Source organism: Vicugna pacos, chromosome 5, assembly GCF_048564905.1.
Source record: "Vicugna pacos chromosome 5, VicPac4, whole genome shotgun sequence".
NCBI lineage: Eukaryota > Metazoa > Chordata > Mammalia > Artiodactyla > Camelidae > Vicugna > Vicugna pacos.
In genome coordinates this window covers 72161084-72180452 of record NC_132991.1, presented here as the reverse complement: position 1 = coordinate 72180452, position 19369 = coordinate 72161084, and the positions used below count along the sequence as shown (strand labels likewise).

The following is a 19369-nucleotide window of genomic DNA, read 5'->3' as shown; positions in this document are numbered from 1 at the left end:
GTGAAGTTTCACAATAAACAATGGCAGTGTTTGTGCCCTAATAATTCTGTGGCAAACAGAAATGGTAGAAATCAGTGGAACAATAGGATGAATTGGGCATCTGGAGGCATGGGTTTTCAGATCCTAATCTGCCTGGTTTCCTCTGTGGGTAGCTCTCCTCACTTATATGGACTTAATTTCTGTACAGGTGAAAAAAAATTCCAAACAGGTGAATAGTCTTTGATTTTACCTGTGAGCATTGATCTACAATGAAAGGTCAGAGATTTTTAAATTAGGTTTTAATGATTTTGCCTCTTGAATGAATCACAGAAATGAGGATATATAAAAAAAGGGTCAAGGAGAGAGACTTCTTCACTGCTGTTGAATAAACATCACATATAAGTAGGCTATTTGAGACGTTTCACAAATAACATTTTAGGGTTTACGATATAGTGTTCTTGAAATTGTGACTCTGAAAGGGTATTTTGGTATTATTTACTGTTAGTCTTACCATTCCTTTGAGTTGGTTTCTTCCCAGTTTTGTTAAAAATTTCAAACCAAATCTGTTTTGATCTGTGACGAACATTATGATCTAGGGGAGAATAAAGAAACCTCTTGTTTCAAAATGAAACTGGTAGAATGTGGCTCCTTAACTCTGATTTTGCTATTCCAGTTATTTTCAGAGGCATTATAAAATTATTAAGCTATTAAAATCCAGTAATATTCTGGTTAATAATAAACTTTCCAGTCTGACTATTAGCAGTTATTATGAGAGCCTGGAGACAGGACTTTGGTGTGACTAACCCCACTGATGCCATCTTCTGGGTTCCTGCAGCAAACTCTTACAAGTCACACTGTTAGTGGTAAGGTCTTTCTAGCACACCTAGGAATAACGGAGTCCCAGGTAGAGCTGTGAAATTTAAGAGTTTTTTTCCCCATGGTATAAAATTATGATGAGGTTCCACGTGAAAGTCGTATTAGTTTTCTTGTTAAATGGCAACGCTTTTAAAATTATTTTTCCTAAGACCTTTATAGATTTTGAACATTTCAAAGCTTAGTTTTTTCTTTTCTGTTAAGTATCTCAATAAACACCCTAGCGTTAAAGATATAACTTAACTATACTTAATTACTAGTACTTCCTTTTAATATCACCACATCAGCTCTTGTACTCCTTTGTGATCTTGGTTCTCAGACATTCTCAGTATTATTTAAAGCTGTTTTTATTTATTTAGAAGCATTCATTTTATGCTTTGCTTTAATTATTATATTTAATGATTTTTGTCATTATTCTATTTACTAATTTCATCTGCTATAAAAACCTATACACTAAAAGAGTGATGGAGAGAAAGCATTTATTCCAGGAGACATTAGTATTGGGATTAATAATTTTTAAAGAATCAATCACTGGGATGGTGCTTAGCACATAGTAGGAGCTCAGTTAATCTTCATATAAGTGAATGCTGTATTTTGAAATAATACATGGTACAAGCATAATAAGCATCATACCTGTGGAAACAACCTAACTGGGTAGGAACCAGGCAGCAGAAGAGCTTGAGGTCATCACTTTTATTTAGAGTCATGTCTTAATGAATTCTAATGAATGATTGCAGGGAGATACAGCATGACAGAGACTTCCTCTGTTCCACCAAACAAATCAATAGTACTAAAAACTCACCTGAAATGGACTCCTCCTATACTTTATCCCATCTTTGCCTTTAGAATAGCAATGATTTTTGCTTTCAAGTGAGGAGAGTCGTTTAAGAGATGTCATTTAAAAGACTATTTACAGGGTCACCAGCTTCCTATGATTCAATGAGTTTCCTAACATATAAGCTATACACAGTGGAGTAGATTTCCTAAAGGAGATGGCTTTAGTGCATCTTATTAAATGGGTCACTTTTTATAAAGGAAATGCAGTGTTAAATACAGACGTGAAACTTAATTTGGGAAGAGATATGTGCATGCATAAGTTAGCATTGCCTTTAATTAATGCTGTTGAATTGTAAGATGGTGTAGAGAAAGAATGCTTTCACTATGGATAATAAAATTCAGCTTCTAACCAAGCAGGCTTAGTGAGAGCCACCAGGGAGAGCATGTGGTTCACAGAGCTTGGGTCAGGCTTCAGCCCCTTCTCAGCAGTGACTATCAGGACTTCCACCCCTGCTGTCCCACAGTGACATCAAGTGGGTCAGATGGTGTTGATCGCAAGTAAGTGATGCCACCTGTTAGTGACTTTGCATTAAGTAATTTGAGCTTACTGTGAGAAAATAACTTCAGAAATTTTAATATGGAATAAACGGTGTAATTCTATAGTTGCAGCCTTTCCTTACTTGAAACTTGAAGGCAACAGATAGAGTGAGTTTTATGTGAAGAGTTAGGCTTTGTGTAGGGGGCTGGGTTTTTTCTAGACTGCCTAACTCCCAGACATGGTTGCGGATTTGGGCATAGGCACATTGGATAGGATATGTTACATAAATGTATACATTCCTTGAGTTGTCACCAATCTGAGTCAATAAAGTCAGCATTATGAGGGTGGCCTTCTCCTGGGTTATCTCTCTTGGCCTCTGCCTGTTGTTCCAGTCTCCTCGGGGACTGCTCTGCCCCTCAGTTACTATGTCATAGTCATCCTGACCTTCTTGCCCACTGAAGGACCTTTGTACCTGCTCGTCTACGTTCCTGGAACCCTTTGCTCTCAGCTCCTTTCAGGCTGCAGTTTGGCTTTCCCCCCGTCACCATCCTCACCATTTTGAAGGCAACATAAGACGTTCTCTCATTAAAGTTACCAGGAATTATCTTAACAACTGAATCTAATAAGCCATTTTAACATCTTATTTTCTAGCACTTGCTCCTTCAGATCTATTCGTTGGTTTCTGTGAGACCCATGCTCCTGGTTCTCTTACTCCACAGCCTTTTATTTCAGTCTTAGATCTTGTCCTCTGCCCAGCCTTTTCACCTCAGTGGTTCATAGTCACCTAAACTCCACCAAGGCTTGAAGCAAACTTAGCTCCCCTTCAGCTTTACCTCTCCTCATATTTTATATCTGTTAACAATATTTCCATTCATCTAATGGAATGGATTCTCTCATTCAAGCTAGAAATCTAGGAGTTGTCCTAGACTGAGTCAAGAACTTCTGAGTTTCCCTCCTATTTCTTGATACTTTCAGACTTTTCTCCATCACTTTTATTAGTAATCTACCTTAGGCCATCCCCCATCTCTTTCCTTTAATTCTACCGTAGTCACCTACTGTACCATCTTCAGTTCTGTCCATATCAAATCCTTGAGTGCACATCCAAAGTAATCTATTTAACATTAAAGTCAGGCCATATCAGTTTCTTTAAAACTCTAAAATGTGCCACTCCTTTGCATGAAGTAGGTACCTATTATTGTTTGTTGAATGAATGAACAAAGAATGGAGACCAGAGGCCTCTCAATATTCAACATTGGGGCTCATTTGGATCCCAAATTATTTATATTGTCTACAGTCCTTGGAAAATTTCGTATATCAACTAAACCTTTTATTTCTGAATTCTGCTTGGAAATTCATAAAACTGGAATGAGTATCATTAGTATAAAGTTGTAGCTCATAAGTTGTCTATACGAACAAGATAGGCTCCCTATGATGAAAATGAGATTTATGTGCCTATATATATATATATTTTGTCTTTTAGTTATAATCTATTAAATTCTTATGCGAAGACTTCCTTAAGAGAACTCTTCAAAAATAAATGTTTTCCCCCTTATACTAAAAAGAAAAAGTAAATGTCACTTCAGTGTATTGGCATTTATGTAGGTGGATTATGAAACAAAGATTCCATCTGGTCACAGTTTGACACCCGGTGTTTTGATTGATATTCTTTAAGTTTTTGTAAATTTGTTCTTTAATCAACAAATCAACTTAGAACTGTCCACCTAAAAGCACCCCCCCCCAAATAGGAGTATGTGACAATACAATTAGATGTTTAAGCATGTTTGTCAGATCAGAACTCGGGAAATATGGATATTTTTCCTTTACTCTGAAATTTTTGTACAAAGCTTTAGTATGCCTTTCTTTTGTGGTAAAATGTATATAACATAAAATTTACCATCTTAATGATTTTTAAATGTACAGTTCCATGGAGTTAGGTATGTTTACATTTTTGTGCTGCTTTTTTCTTTAAAGTACTTTTTTCCTAAAATTATTATATTGAAACAATTCATTATTTAGACCCAAAGCTGCCCTTGCATTGAATAAGCAGCGTTCTTTCTGGGGTTTATCAGTGTGTTCTGATGGAAAATGATTTTCTGTTGAGTTTTGTTAAGGAACTTGCAGCATATCCAGCCTTGTTGGGCTCAGAGAGCAAATGTCAATGGGAACTTGTGGAAACAAGTTTATTAGTTTGATTTATGAACAGTTTTCCCAATCTGAGCTTAATAAAACATATTTAGGGTGCTATAAAGTTTTTACTGTTGTGTGGGAATCTCATGTACTCATGAGTGGTATCCTATTCCTAGTAGTGGATAAGCAACAATATTGTAGAAAGTAATGAAAAATTAAAAAAAAAACTAGACCAACATTTGTCCATTTTCCTTAGTATTTTGAAATTATTCTAAGATTGGACATCAACTCTTACATCATGACATTAGATAGAAATTATCTTTATGATATGACTATATTAGAAACAGTGTTCATAGGCAAATCAATGTCTTGTTTGATAGAAGACTAAAACATGTTTCTATTGCTTTGCTAGTTTATGAGCCTCTTCTTGATTCTGATGATTAAATCTTTTTATATAAAGTATTGATTAAGAAGACAGTAGATCCAAAAGGTAAAGTATTATGTGGAAATGTTCAGAGACCATATAAACACAGTTTGGTTTAGTTATTATTTAACTTGTTTAAGTTTAATCCCTTTTTGTGAAATGACAATTTGAAAACTTAAACATAAAATGTTAGGATATAGAGAGAATTGAGCTCAATGCCTGACTAAGTTTTGGATCCCACTAGAATATAAGGCTAAGCTTTAATTTAGGGGATAGAGGCATTACAGTGTGCTGTTTATCCAAATAAGTTCAAACTATTTTTTGGTCAGCTGCTCTAGGAGAAACTCTAAGGGGAGTTGGTACTTTAGTCTCTTCCCTTCATTCTAGAGTCAGGAAATGTATCTTTGAAGTAAATGTCAAGTTCTCATACTGTACAATAATCTTTGTATAATATGTCCTTACAGTCATTGGAGTTACATAGATAACTGCAATGGATTTGCCCATATCTCATCATCAATTTTTTGTATTTATCAACAGGAAGATCTACAACTTCAGCTTTTCTCAGTTGGGGCTACCCCCTGTCTCTGTATCAGAACGGTTCTCCTTCCCCACAACCGATCTGCCAAGATCTTCTTCAGGGAACTAGAGGGTGTGCAGCTCAGCAAAGAGGCGAGGGTGGTGAAGAAGATCAGGAGATTTGGAATCACTCATCTTCCTGTCCACTCTAACACAGTTTCCAGCTCCCCTCCTCCCAGCTTTTCAGAGCTAATGCATAGCATGTCCATTGAAAGAACAGACCTAGAGAAATATCAGAGTCCTGAAACTTTTCCAGCATATTTTGAATATAAATAACCTTGGCTCTACTCAACTGTAGACAAGCTAATTGTTCACATGTGCTATGACCTTTTTTTTTTTTTTGGCTCTTTTGAGGGCTTATAATAACTTTGGATTTTGTCTTTTGTGAGATGACAACCTAAGATCATATCTTTTCCACTAGTCCCAAGTTTTAAGCCATTTTAATAATTACGTAAATTCAAGGCAAGAAATAGGCATTTTGAGGCAGGTGGATTCTTTTGTGGGGTAAAATATAAAACATCTGTCTCTTGAAGACTTATCTAACTAGGAGAGAAAGTCTTGATTTAAGGAAGTATCACCACAAAGAAGAGAGGCTCATAAAGGACCGCTATCCTGACAGCAGTAGTTTTGTTCTCATAAACAGGGGCTCAGGTCTGGAGTGGCTCACTAGACCATGAAGAGGGGGGTATGATAGCATGTGTGGTACAGGAACCTTACACATGCATTAAGAGGAACACCGATTTCCCATTTAAGCTTTGTTAGGAACCATTAGTGGTTTTATAACTGTTGACAATAATCTTATTTGGAACATGATCTGTTTATATAAAAATAACTTTTAATGTGAAAGCTCTCATTAGCTTAAAAGTCTAGTGAAATGGCATCTTTAAAATCTGAGTCGCAGTCTCATTTGCCATCACAGTTCACAGTTTCCTTCAGTATTCTACTTGGTAGATTAATCCCATCTCAGCAGTGCCATTAGGTGCCTGCCTTGATGGTGTGGAAAAATACACACAGACATCTGATATTTCTGAACATGTAGGCTGTGACGAATTTAAATGTGTTTAATAGTGCATCTGCATATAAATAACTGAAGATTTATGGTTGTTTTTTAACTTAAGGATGAGGAAATTGACCACTGTGGGATAATTAAAAATAACAACTCTCTGGAAAAGCAGGAGCTAAATTCTTAAATGCCAAGGCACCAAGAAGCGCTATCCTCTAATCTAAATTGAGTAATTTATATCTTTGTCACTTGAAGATCAGATATATGAGTTAATGAATCATCCCACCACCATCCCATAACTAAAGCAAATTTTGTTTCTTTTTCGCAGGCAAGGTTTTAGTCAATTGAATAATAAATCATCCTGCCCTTTTCTGAATCACAGGCTAGGGAGGCTCTTACAGGCAAGACCACGATTGAATAAGGCCCTAAAAGAGAGATTCTATCCTGTTCTAAAAGAATGCCAATGAAGGAGATGGCCTAGGCTACTTTGGCTACACTTTTCAGTGCTTAAAAAAGTAATATCATATGGCATTTAAAAAACATTTTTGGTTTATCACTGCAGATTTGTCTTAAATGCTCAGAAGTCAGGAATGAATCAACTTCTGCATAACCCCCGTATCCTGGCCAGTGCCTCCTGATGGTCCTACAGTGACCAGTTGCATGAGGAAGTGTTCCTCTCCCTTCAAAAAGAATAACCTTATAAGTACTTACAGCTTAAATAAAATATTCATGAACATTTCTTCTTTTGAGTCTCATGGTAACACTCTATTATACATAATGATTATTGGTTCCTACTTAAAAGCGGAAATTAAGATTGAGAGGCTAAGTGACTTATCCAAGGTCATATATCTAGGGAGTGGAATAAATACCAATTTGAGGCTAGTTGTTTCTGCCATAAGGACAATGGCTATCTATACTTGGCTGCCTCTTTGATATGCTTTATAAAATTGGGCACTGTAAACATGGATTAAGGTACTTTGGGGAAATGTGTTCCTGGGAAAATTATATGAATTGATTATGTGTTTGAGAGCATTGTTAATTTGAGTCTGTGGTCTGAATAGAGGAAAGTATAAAGAAAAATCCAGTCTTAAGTGGCATTGGTCAGGTATTCAGTGTAAAGGAGTTGAGAGTGACAGACACAGTGGAAGGTCCAGGACTGAGATGAAATAGATCATCTTATGAGTATTCAAAAAAAAAATAAAGGCAACCTATGTTAATGTAATAATAAAAAAAAGAATATTCAGAGGACTGGACATGAAATTTAGGAAAGACAATAGGTGAGAAGGCCTAGACACGCCCAAGAAGGAAATAGCCACAAGAAATAATTAGCCTGCTTAAAATGCACTGATCTGCACAGATGAAGTTTGGTGTCCCGTTGGCACCGTTGTTCAGGGATGGGTGAAATGGGCTGAGGAGACTAGAATTCTGTGAGACTAAGATTCAAGGACACTTACAGAAACGGGTGCAAGGCAAGGTGCAGATGCTCCCTGTGACATCTTATGGCAAAAGGCTTTGAGATTCAATTTACGTTGGAAGAACCTCAACAGTTAGTGGCGCCATTCACATTTCTGTTTAGTTCTCAGCAGTGACTGCAAATAGCATTATACTGAAAAGCAGATGTGAAGTCTCAATATTCATTTAAATTGTTTACCTCAGTCTGAAAATTTGCTTAGGTGAGAGTCATTTGTCTATTGCCAGCTCTCAATGTGACTTTCAAGATGCCTTTACTCTTCAAAATAGTTTGAGGGAAAAAGTGATTTTTCAGTTGCTCTATATTGTAAGCCTTTTTTGATGTACTGTACATTAAGGTAAAAATCTTTTATTTGAAGTAGAAGTATAAAACCTAAACACTTGCAAAGCGTAAATGAGGAACACTTTTAAAGAAATCCAGCTTTTTGCTTTCATGTATCTATAGGACTTGAGCTAGGTTGTCAAAGTACCAATAGGTAGAGGTTCTTAGGAAATATGATTTAATGAACAAATAAGAGTGATTTGCAGTTAACTTAATACTTGATTGTATTTCAGAGAGCACACAGGCATTGGAAAAATAAGTTTTTTCTCAACTGAATAATATGAATTTTCTCAGCAATTTCTCTTTTCCGCAACAGTGCAAAGGCAAATTTTAGGCTAGCTCCTGTCCCAATCATCATCATATCTGAATGGAGTCTGAGGAGTTCATAGAGTGTTACTGAGTTTGTTTATTTGCTAAAGGAAATTGATGCATTATCTTCAAATTGTTTTACAGGATCCTTCAAACCAAAAATGTGGTGGAAGAAAGAAAACTGTGTCCTTCAGCAGCATGCCGTCAGAAAAGAAGATCAGCAGCGCGAGCGACTGCATCAGCTTCATGCAGGCTGGCTGTGAGCTGAAGAAGGTTCGGCCCAACTCTCGCATTTACAACCGTTTTTTTACTCTGGACACAGACCTCCAGGCTCTTCGCTGGGAACCTTCCAAGAAAGACCTTGAGAAAGCTAAGCTTGATATTGCTGCCATTAAAGAGATCCGGCTGGGGAAGAACACGGAGACGTTTAGAAACAATGGCCTTGCTGACCAGATTTGTGAGGACTGTGCCTTTTCCATACTCCACGGGGAAAACTACGAGTCTCTGGACCTGGTTGCCAATTCAGCGGATGTAGCAAACATCTGGGTGTCAGGGTTACGGTATCTGGTTTCTCGAAGTAAGCAACCCCACGATTTTATGGAAGGCAACCAGAACACCCCAAGGTTCATGTGGTTGAAAACTGTGTTTGAAGCAGCAGATATTGATGGGAATGGGATTATGTTGGAAGACACCTCTGTAGAATTAATAAAACAACTCAACCCTACCCTGAAGGAATCCAAGATCAGGTTAAAATTTAAAGAAATCCAGAAGAGCAAAGAAAAACTGACCACCCGAGTGACAGAAGAGGAGTTTTGTGAAGCTTTTTGTGAACTTTGCACCAGGCCAGAAGTGTACTTCTTGCTTGTACAGATATCTAAAAACAAAGAGTATTTGGACGCCAATGATCTAATGCTCTTTTTAGAAGCTGAGCAAGGAGTCACTCATATCACAGAGGACATGTGCTTAGACATTATTCGGAGATATGAACTTTCTGAAGAGGGACGTCAGAAAGGGTTTCTTGCAATTGATGGCTTTACTCAGTATTTGTTGTCACCAGAATGTGACATTTTTGATCCTGAGCAAAAAAAGGTTGCCCAAGATATGAGCCAGCCATTATCTCACTACTACATCAATGCCTCGCACAACACCTATCTCATAGAAGACCAGTTCAGGGGGCCGGCTGATGTTAATGGGTATGTTAGAGCTTTGAAAATGGGCTGTCGAAGCATTGAACTTGATGTAAATGATGGTTCAGACAATGAACCAATCCTTTGTAATCGAAATAACATGACAACACACCTTTCCTTTCGAAGCGTCATAGAGGTGATAAATAAATTTGCCTTCGTGGCTTCCGAATACCCACTCATTCTTTGCTTGGGGAATCACTGCTCCCTAGCACAGCAGAAGGTAATGGTTCAACAGATGAAAAAGGTCTTTGGCAGTAAACTCTATACTGAAGCACCTTTGCCATCGGAATCCTACCTCCCATCACCAGAAAAATTAAAAAGAATGATCATTGTGAAAGGAAAGAAATTGCCTTCTGATCCAGATGTTTTAGAAGGAGAGGTAACAGACGAAGATGAAGAAGCCGAAATGTCTCGAAGGATGTCGGTAGATTACAACGGTGAGCAGAAACAAATCTGGCTGTGTAGGGAGCTCTCTGACTTGGTGTCTATCTGTAAATCTGTGCAGTACAGGGATTTTGAACTGTCTATGAAAAGCCAAAACTATTGGGAAATTTGTTCATTTAGTGAAACAGAGGCTAGCCGAATTGCAAATGAATACCCGGAGGATTTTGTAAATTATAATAAGAAGTTCTTATCACGAGTCTATCCAAGTGCCATGAGAATCGATTCCAGTAACTTGAATCCACAGGACTTTTGGAATTGTGGCTGTCAGATTGTGGCAATGAATTTTCAGACTCCGGGACCAATGATGGACCTTCACACAGGCTGGTTTCTTCAGAATGGAGGCTGTGGTTATGTCCTAAGGCCATCTATCATGCGAGATGAAGTTTCTTACTTCAGTGCAAATACAAAGGGCATTGTACCCGGGGTGTCTCCTCTAGTTCTTCATATTAAGATCATCAGTGGCCAGAACTTCCCAAAGCCCAAGGGAGCTTGTGCCAAAGGGGATGTCATAGATCCCTACGTGTGTATAGAGATACATGGAATTCCAGCAGACTGTTCGGAACAAAGAACTAAAACTGTACAACAAAACAGTGATAATCCTATTTTTGATGAAACATTTGAGTTTCAAGTGAACCTACCTGAGCTGGCCATGATCCGTTTTGTTGTTCTGGATGACGACTACATTGGGGATGAGTTTATAGGGCAATACACCATACCGTTTGAATGTTTGCAGCCTGGATATCGGCATGTTCCCCTCCGCTCCTTTGTGGGTGACATCATGGAGCACGTAACTCTTTTTGTCCACATAGCAATAACTAATAGAAGTGGAGGAGGAAAGCCACAGAAGCGCAGCCTTTCAGTGAGAATGGGGAAGAAAGTTCGGGAATGTACTATGCTCAGGAATATTGGTCTTAAAACCATAGACGACATCTTTAAGATAGCAGTTCATCCCTTACGAGAAGCCATAGATATGAGAGAAAATATGCAGGTAGGAAAAATATACTGTTCTCCCCTACCCCTACTTCTCCTGACCCCTCTCTCAGCAGTGAAAATTGTTTTCCACTAATGATCTGATTCCTCAGAAAATGATCAGAAAGGATGTGCAAACCCGTGTACTGCTGAACTAAGTTCAGTATTGCTTTTGATGAAGCAGATATATTTTATGCTTCTAATTGTGGATGCTGTGTTAAATTTGGCCTGAACAAAGCCAGTTAATGGAGTATCAGTGTAGCAAAATGCTTATATATACCCGTTAAATATCTCTAATACATAACCAAATTGATATATGGGAATGTGTACATAGAATATAAAATTATTATATGTGTATGTAATATGCAAAACTTTACATATACAAACACATGCATACTAATTGTAAGTATATATGTAAAATATTCACGGATAAGAACATAGAAGGGAATTTGAAGTCATATAAAACAAATGTTATGCCTGTTAGATTATTTAGTTGTTTAAATGTATAACAACAATAATAAATTACTCCCCACAAGAACAAACAAAATTCAGCACTTGAACTTGTTGAAAACTATTTAGTCTTCTCCTAGAACTGAGGTTTAATTGAAAGGACATGGATTCTGGATTAAACTCTATCACTGTGTGATCTTGAGCAAATTGTTTCAGATCTCTGATCATCAGTTGTCTCCTCATAAGGTAAGAAAAATAACAATACTTACATCACAGGACTATTATGAGAATTGAATGAGAGTGTAAGTAAATTACCCAGCTTCGACATGTGGAAATTCAGTGTTGTTTTCCTTCCCTTCATTAATGCTTGTAATCAGAGATGGCTGCAAACTTCTTTCTTCTGTGCTACTTATATGCTTATTCTGGGCTCATGTTACTGAGACGCCACCAAACAGCAAATGCTTACTAAGTTCCTGCAATGTGCAAGGAAGTGTTGTTTGACAGAAGTGGCAGTGGTCTATGTATCCTAGCCAAACAGGAGAGGAATATTTTTCAGTGCAATTTATTTGCTCCTTTAGCTAACATTTTTATAGTAACCTTCACCAAAAATCCTTACATTCAAAATAGAAAACAAGATTGAAGAAGTTGAGTAATATTTCCCAAATATTGCATTTAATAGATAAGAAAGTTGAACTTTAAATCCAGAATTACCTGCCACCAAAACCCAATGATCATTCATGGTTGTTAGTCATGTGATGTCAAATGCCAAACCACGACTTGGTGAAAACTTTATTTTTACATTATTTCGCTGAGAAATTCTGAGATAGGCTTAAAATCAATTTTAAATCACCAAAATATGGGGAAATAAACCACATACAAACACTTAGATTGTAAGCATATAACTTGAGGTGGGTTGCCTTATCCACTATCTTAAAAATAGCCTACAAATATTAGCATTATCTACCTGACTTTTTGTGACATAATTCTACAACTAGTATGAATCCATATGTTAAATTAGTTGCAAGTTGTTTCTACACCTAACTTTATATGTTTGAAGTAGATTTTATATAGTTTTATATAATTCTTGAACTATATCCTTTGCATATATTATGTGTTTAAAATACATATTAGGGAGAGTTTGTGATGGAGAAAGTTTTTCCATTTAGTACTGATAACTTATCCCACCTCAACATATCTTTTTGGTTAAGGATTATTTGGCACCTAATTAGTAGAAAAATGAATACCATCATTGTCACTAAATTCATCAGACACACATTAGGTTAGGTACGCTGTTAATAGGCATAATTCCTACTTCAAATGAAATTTTTTAAATGCCTGTCACATGGACAAATGTAGCTTTACATGAAATATGTTTTGTTATGTGTGTATCAGGTGCATTTCTAGTGGAATGATAAAGGAACACCACTGATGGTTTCATCAAGTCAAAAGAGGGTACTGAGTAATAGTAGGCTGCTACCTTGAGGGGAGAAGCTCAAAGGAGATGCACTTCAATGCGCCACCACTGACGTGTTTTCTGCTCATTGTGATACATATTAAACAAGATATTTATGACCAGCCAATGTTAATTTCTCTGATTCTTCCAGAATATTTCAGATTTCCAGAATATTCCAAAGCCATACTTTGAAAAGCACTGTGTAGCCTTGGGTTGTAATCTGCTTTACTTTGTGGCATATTTGTGCAGCTGCTAACAGTTGAGAAAGGTGAAGTGTAATTTTGAATTAGCTCTGTGCGTGATCTCCATGAGTAGCACACCGTTTTTAGTTGGTTATAATCCAGTTTGCTTCAAAGTACATATATATTCAAGGGTATTCTTTTAATGAATATACTTTGGTGTAAACCTGGAAGCACTGGGGGTGATGTGTCATGTGGTCAGAAGTGTAATTCCATGTTTTCTTCCCCACAGAACGCCATAGTGTCTGTTAAGGAGCTGTGTGGACTTCCTCCAATTGCCAGTCTGAAGCAGTGCCTGTTGACCCTGTCCTCCCGACTCATCACCAGTGACAGTACTCCCTCAGTCTCTCTTGTGATGAAAGACAACTTTCCTTATCTGGAGCCTCTGGGGGCAATTCCAGATGTGCAGAAAAAGATGCTGGCTGCTTATGATCTGGTAGGAAATTGTGACTCTATTTCTTGTCTGTGTGGGGAGGAAGTCATATGGCAGGGGCTCTTTTGTGGCACTCTAGTGAGTAACCTGAAGTGACTGCCTTTGAAACCTAGATTGGGGGTGACAGGTCGAGCTGACCCATTTAGCCTCCCCTAAGCTCCAGTGGAGACCTCTGAGGCAGTGCTTTGAACCCAGAGCTCCACAGATTAAAAATGGAAAATCTCTGCTTTAGCAAAGAATGATGCTCGATTAAGTCCTCAAAAGTATACACAATTTATCATCATCTAAATGACTTTAGCCTGTAAGTCAACCATTTAATTGCATACTTATAGGAAGTAAAATTATGTCTCAGTATTGCCTTACGATGGTTGAGACAAAATATTTCTCTGGAATTTGTATTTCTAAGCTAATACTGTTACCTGATTTTTCCAAATATATAATGGAATTTAAGTAGCAATTGAATTTAAGAATAATTATATTTTTGTATCCCCTAATTCCATAAAAAAAATTAGGACCAAATGGAAAACTGGGAAAATTTGTGACATGTATGCCAAATAAAGTGTAAATAACCTTAAAATAGAAAAGAGTACTTTAAAAAAAAGAACACAAATACAAAACAGAAACAGACTCAGACATAGAATACAAACTTGTGGTTGCCAAGGGGGTGGGGAGTGGGAAGGGACAGACTGGGATTTCAAAACTTGTAGATACTGACAGGCATATGAAGAATAGATAAACAAGATTATAATGTATAGCACAGGGAAATAAGTACAAGATCTTGTGGTAGCTCACAGCAAAAAAAAATGTGACAATGAATATATGTAAGTTCATGTATAACTGAAAACTTGTGCTCTACACTAGAATTTGACACAACATTGTAAAATGACTATAACTCAAAAAAATGTTAAAAAAAAGAGTACTTAAAATGAATAAAAAAAATATGGGGAAAATCTTACATCAATCAGGATTAAGTTCAGCTTTGTGAAACTAAAAATGCATACCAATCATGGCTTAAAAATACGGTTTTATTTTATAACATAAAAATCTGGAGACCAACCATGCAGGGTGTCACTTCTGTAAAATTCTTAGGAACCTAGTCTTCCTCTAGCTTTCTGCTCCACCATCTCTAGACCATACTCATGGTTCAAAATGGCTACTGAAGCTCCAACCATAATAAATGCATCTGGAATGATAAAGAAGAAAAAGAGGGCATTACCTTTCCCTTAAGGACATTACTCAGAAAAAGCATAGACCACATTTGCTTATATTTCATCAACCTGGAGTTGACACACAGACACTCTTATCTGCAAATGAGAATGGGAAGTGTCTTTATTTTAAGGGGTTAGTGCTCAACTAAAAGTCATCTCCTCTGTTACTAAGAAATAGCGGGAGAATACATATTAGGGGACAACAAATAGTCTTTGCTTCTCAGGTGAACAAGCAATTTATGTGTCTCCACCCACTAAAAACAATGAAAATGTTAAAACATAGTTAATCTTATAACAAGTTTTTAAGTAAAGACATTAAAGAAGTGTAGTGAGATACTTTCCTTTTCCATCAAATCATCATTTTTTCTTAAAAATGGTGCATCTGATAAAGAATTTAAGGAAGTGGATACTCTTATCCATCTACTTCTAGTGGAAAAATAAATTGATATAATTTGGGGGGAAGAATTTGGCAATATAATTTGAAATATTTGTCTCATTTGACCCCTATATTTCCTTTCCAGGGGCTCATTCTAAGCCAATAGATATGTACATAAACATTTATGGTTAATAATGTCAACATAGAGGGATAAGTTACATAAAATATCATAAGCCATATTATAGACTCCTCTGAAACCATTAAAATTGTGTATTAAAAGAATAATGATGTGGAGAACTCCTTACAATATGTTTTGTGAAAAAGATTGGTTACAAAAAATATGTTATAGCATTTATATGTGTACACATCTAAAATGCTAGCAGGATATTAATACTGATTATTTTTGGATAAGGAGAGGGAGTTTTATTTTCTTGCATCTGCTTTTGTATATTTTTTCCATATTTGCCAAACTCTTTACAACGAACCAACCGCTTTTCATAATTGAATAAAAATAAATGTTGAGAAAAAAAGAATAATACTTTATCATTTAAAACTAGAAGAGAGACATTGGGGATAAGTACCCTACACCAGAAAAGGAGAAAAAGCCCACAGAGTGTATTCTGCTCGTGAATGATCATACGTCTTACAAACTGTACTTCATGGTTGCTGGGGAAGAAGTTTGCTTATTACCTAAATCTCATTTTTCATGAAATCAAATTTTTCATCATAATAGTAGGGACTGAAAGCTATTCAGTGAATAGGTATATTCTAAGGTGAAATTAGGGTACCTGTTGCCATAGAGACAGACAGTAGAAATCGCTTATTCCTCCAATTCCCTTTTAAGCTGAGAAAGAAAAATCACTCACTGAGAGGGGAGCCTAGTCCCCTGGAGCTGGCCTGAAATAAGCAAAAAAGCAGCTGGCCTGTGGCTGGCTAATTTTCATTTTACACCCCCAAGTGTCCCATGGTGTTGGGACCACATCTGCTGGAGCCAAATCTGAACATCAGCCTGTTCTCATTTGTATTTTTAAAATGCAATTTCAAATTGCAGGCATAACGTGGTTTTCCAAAGCTTAAAATAAAAGGCTATAGTGGAAAGCAGAAATACTTGTAATGATATGTTCGTTTATAGTTCCCTATGGAAATGATTTTTTCATTCTGGTAGGGAATTGAGTGTAAATATCCCTATACCCTAAATGGTAAATTTAGCAGACTGTGGACATGATCAAAAATACTGTCGATGTCTCGTTGGTTATTTCTTTTAGAGGGTTGGTGAATAGGTGGATAGGGACCAGATACATGCCGTGATGATCTTGAAACGCCGTTTTCACTTTAGAATTTGCATAGTATTGGTTGGCATCTTTAATCCTCTTGGTGTATTAGTGTTATTTTAAAGAAGTCTTTTAAGGTACTCTGCAGATCCAGAGTGAAAATGTAAATCACATCACATTATTTTCTTGCCTCCAGTGGCTTCCCATTAAAATAAAACTGAAACTTCTTACTGTGGCCTAGGGGGCCATTTATGACCTGGCCTTGCCTGCCCGTCTCACTTACTTCTCCCAGCCTCACCCCTATACACTCTCTTCTGCTAGCTCCAGTCAGCCACTTGGGCTTGCTTGCTTTCTTCAGACCCAGCTTGTTCCCATCTCTAGGCCATTTTACTCTTGGTTCTCTCTGCCTGGAATATTTTTCTCTTGCATATATAGTTGCTTCTTATCTCTTAATTCTTAGCTCAAATGTCCTATCATCAGAGAATTCTTCTCTTCTCTTACCTCTGTCTCCAACTGTCACTCTATCATGTAACCCTGTTTGATTTCCATCATTTTACTTAGCAGTATTGAAAAATGTTTTGTGTGACTTTTGGTTTAATTTCTGTCCGTTTCCTTTACCCTCAGTTTGAATGTCCACTTCATGAGGGAAGAGAGCCTGTCTGCCCTGCTTACTACTGTTAACTCCAGCACCTAAAACACGGCTGGCACGTAGTATGTTATCAATTAAGATTAGTTGAATAAAACGTAAACAGATGTGTCTATTGTTGGTGAAAATAGTGTAGTTCTCATGCTATCATTGAATGTTTTTTATGGTAAATCATTAAATTCTCAATCCCCAGTACCTCTGTTAAAAAAACAAAAACAAAAACAAAAACCCAGTTGCCTCTCACCCCCTGCCAAAATAAATAAAATGAAATAAAATAAAAATTTAAAAAGTCAAATCCCCTTTGTTTTACTTCTATGACAATACCCTAGCCAAACTGTTCCCTGTCTTACATATACATTAGAAAACTATAGAGTAAGGCAAAACTCTGGAGACAGGAAAAAGATCAGTAGTTGCAAGCGGCTGGGGGCAGGATAGGGTGAGAATGGGATGAATAGGTGAAGCACAGGGCATTTTTAAGGCAGTGAAACTATGCTGCATACCAAAGCCTTAAGTTACAGATTAGACCAGGTGGACTTAATTGATATTTATAGAACATCCCATCAGAAAGCAGTGGAATACACATTCTTTTCAAGTGCACCTGGAACCTCCTCCAGGATAGATCACATGCTGGGCCACAAAGCAAGCCTCAGTAAGTTTAAAAAGATGGAAATTATATCAAGCATCTTTTCTGACCACAATGCTATGAAATTAGAAATCAGCTATAAGAAATTTAGTTTTTACCTAATGACCTGAAATGGCCCTATTGCTTACCAAACACTAGCTAATTTAATATTTGGAAATATTTCCTCTGGAGGGTTTTAGAAATTCAGCCTTAAAAATCATTTTAATATTATTGTTGCAATTAAAATTCTATTATAGCATCTGTGTTGGTGTCAAGAATCAAAAGCCAATTATAATAGAGTGGATTTATTTACATGGCATAATTTCAGGAGACCTCCAACCCCCATTCCATATCTTAATTAAGGCATATGTTTTCTACCTGCTCACTGATACTTAAAATTTCAAAACTACAGTCAATTCCTTGGGCTTACAACATTTTATCTCCTTTAAAATGCAAAAACATTTCAGTGAGTTATCCACCGATAACACATTGGGTTATCAGTAATTTGTACCTTTGGATGAGTTTAACAGATCCTGTCCTATAGGCAGGTTTTTACCTGGGGAAAGGGAGAGATCCTAATGACAGAGTGTTCCCTGAGTCTGGGTAGGGTGGGGGTGAGGTTGCCCAAATAACTGTAATTTTACTTAAGAGCAGCCCTGTCTACCATCTCCCTCAGTGCTCTGAATAAAGATGTAGCTGTGTAAATGCCTGGCTGATGTTTAGGGCAACTGAAGCAGAGGTGATTTTCCTGATATCAAACATATGTCACAGCCAGAAGTGGGAAGTGACAGCTTCTAGAAAGCACTAAAGCAGACTGGGAACATTCTTAATCAATAATACAGACAGGAGAGCATGCCCTAAAAATGGAAGATCGGTACCTGCTCCCCAGGCTAAAGACACACAGAGGAGAGCTGTGCGGTCAGACTCCTTGTTGTGGTGCCATTTTGATGGCCCTGTGAACATCAGGACAGTTTTTCAGAAACTCCCAAAACCTTAGTTTAAAATCAGACCACCGTTTCTAACTGACTTGTCCCCTATTTTGCACCGTGATTTTTGGGGTCATTTCCACTCCGGATTTTCACTTTCCTTAAGAAAATATCCACTAACATAGGTAATATAGTCATGGAGTCACTGCTACATCTTTTAAGGCTGTTAAAGTATAATTATGTATTGCAAATAATAAGTAAGATTTTCTTTTCTTTCTTCTTCTTCTTATTTTAAAGATTAATCTGAATCTTGGGGTTGTTAAAAATAAAAATTAGTTACCAAAAGAGTTGCGTAGTGTTAGAGCCAGAAATGGGGATGTTTAATTTTATAAACATATTCTGAGTGCCTCCCATGTGCAAGGCTTTGTGTTAATGCTGTGGGAGGTGCAGCAGACCCTGTGCTCCAGTAGCTTCCAGTCTGGGCAGGCGAACTGGTAAGGTCCAAAGCAGGCCTGTGAGTCTATGATTGGTGATCTGCTTGTGTCCCTCATTGTTTAACACAAGGTTGTAATGGTGAGTTGATTACATTGGAAAATACTTTGCAATTTCAGTAGAACACTATCAAAATTTGTTTGGTTAGGTTTGACTTTTTCCCTTCTACAATAGTGTTTTCATGCATGCACATTTTACGTTATTTTCAAAACCCCTCTGTAGCCTCAGCCCTAAAATGTCACTTTAGTCACATTT

General features: G+C 37.1%; 1 protein-coding gene across 5 annotated transcripts in view; it reads left to right on the top strand.

Annotated features, from left to right (window-relative positions):
* PLCL1 (phospholipase C like 1 (inactive)) overlaps positions 1-19369 on the top strand; it is a 304833-nt gene that overhangs the window by 235345 nt on the left and 50119 nt on the right. For all 5 annotated transcript variants that reach the window (XM_072961537.1, XM_072961535.1, XM_072961536.1 and 2 more), the window contains 2 exons: positions 8543-11017; positions 13373-13576. In XM_072961537.1, the coding sequence (XP_072817638.1) occupies positions 8597-11017; positions 13373-13576 (2625 nt within the window). In that variant the 5' untranslated portion in view covers positions 8543-8596. The remainder of the gene's footprint in view (positions 1-8542; positions 11018-13372; positions 13577-19369) is intronic.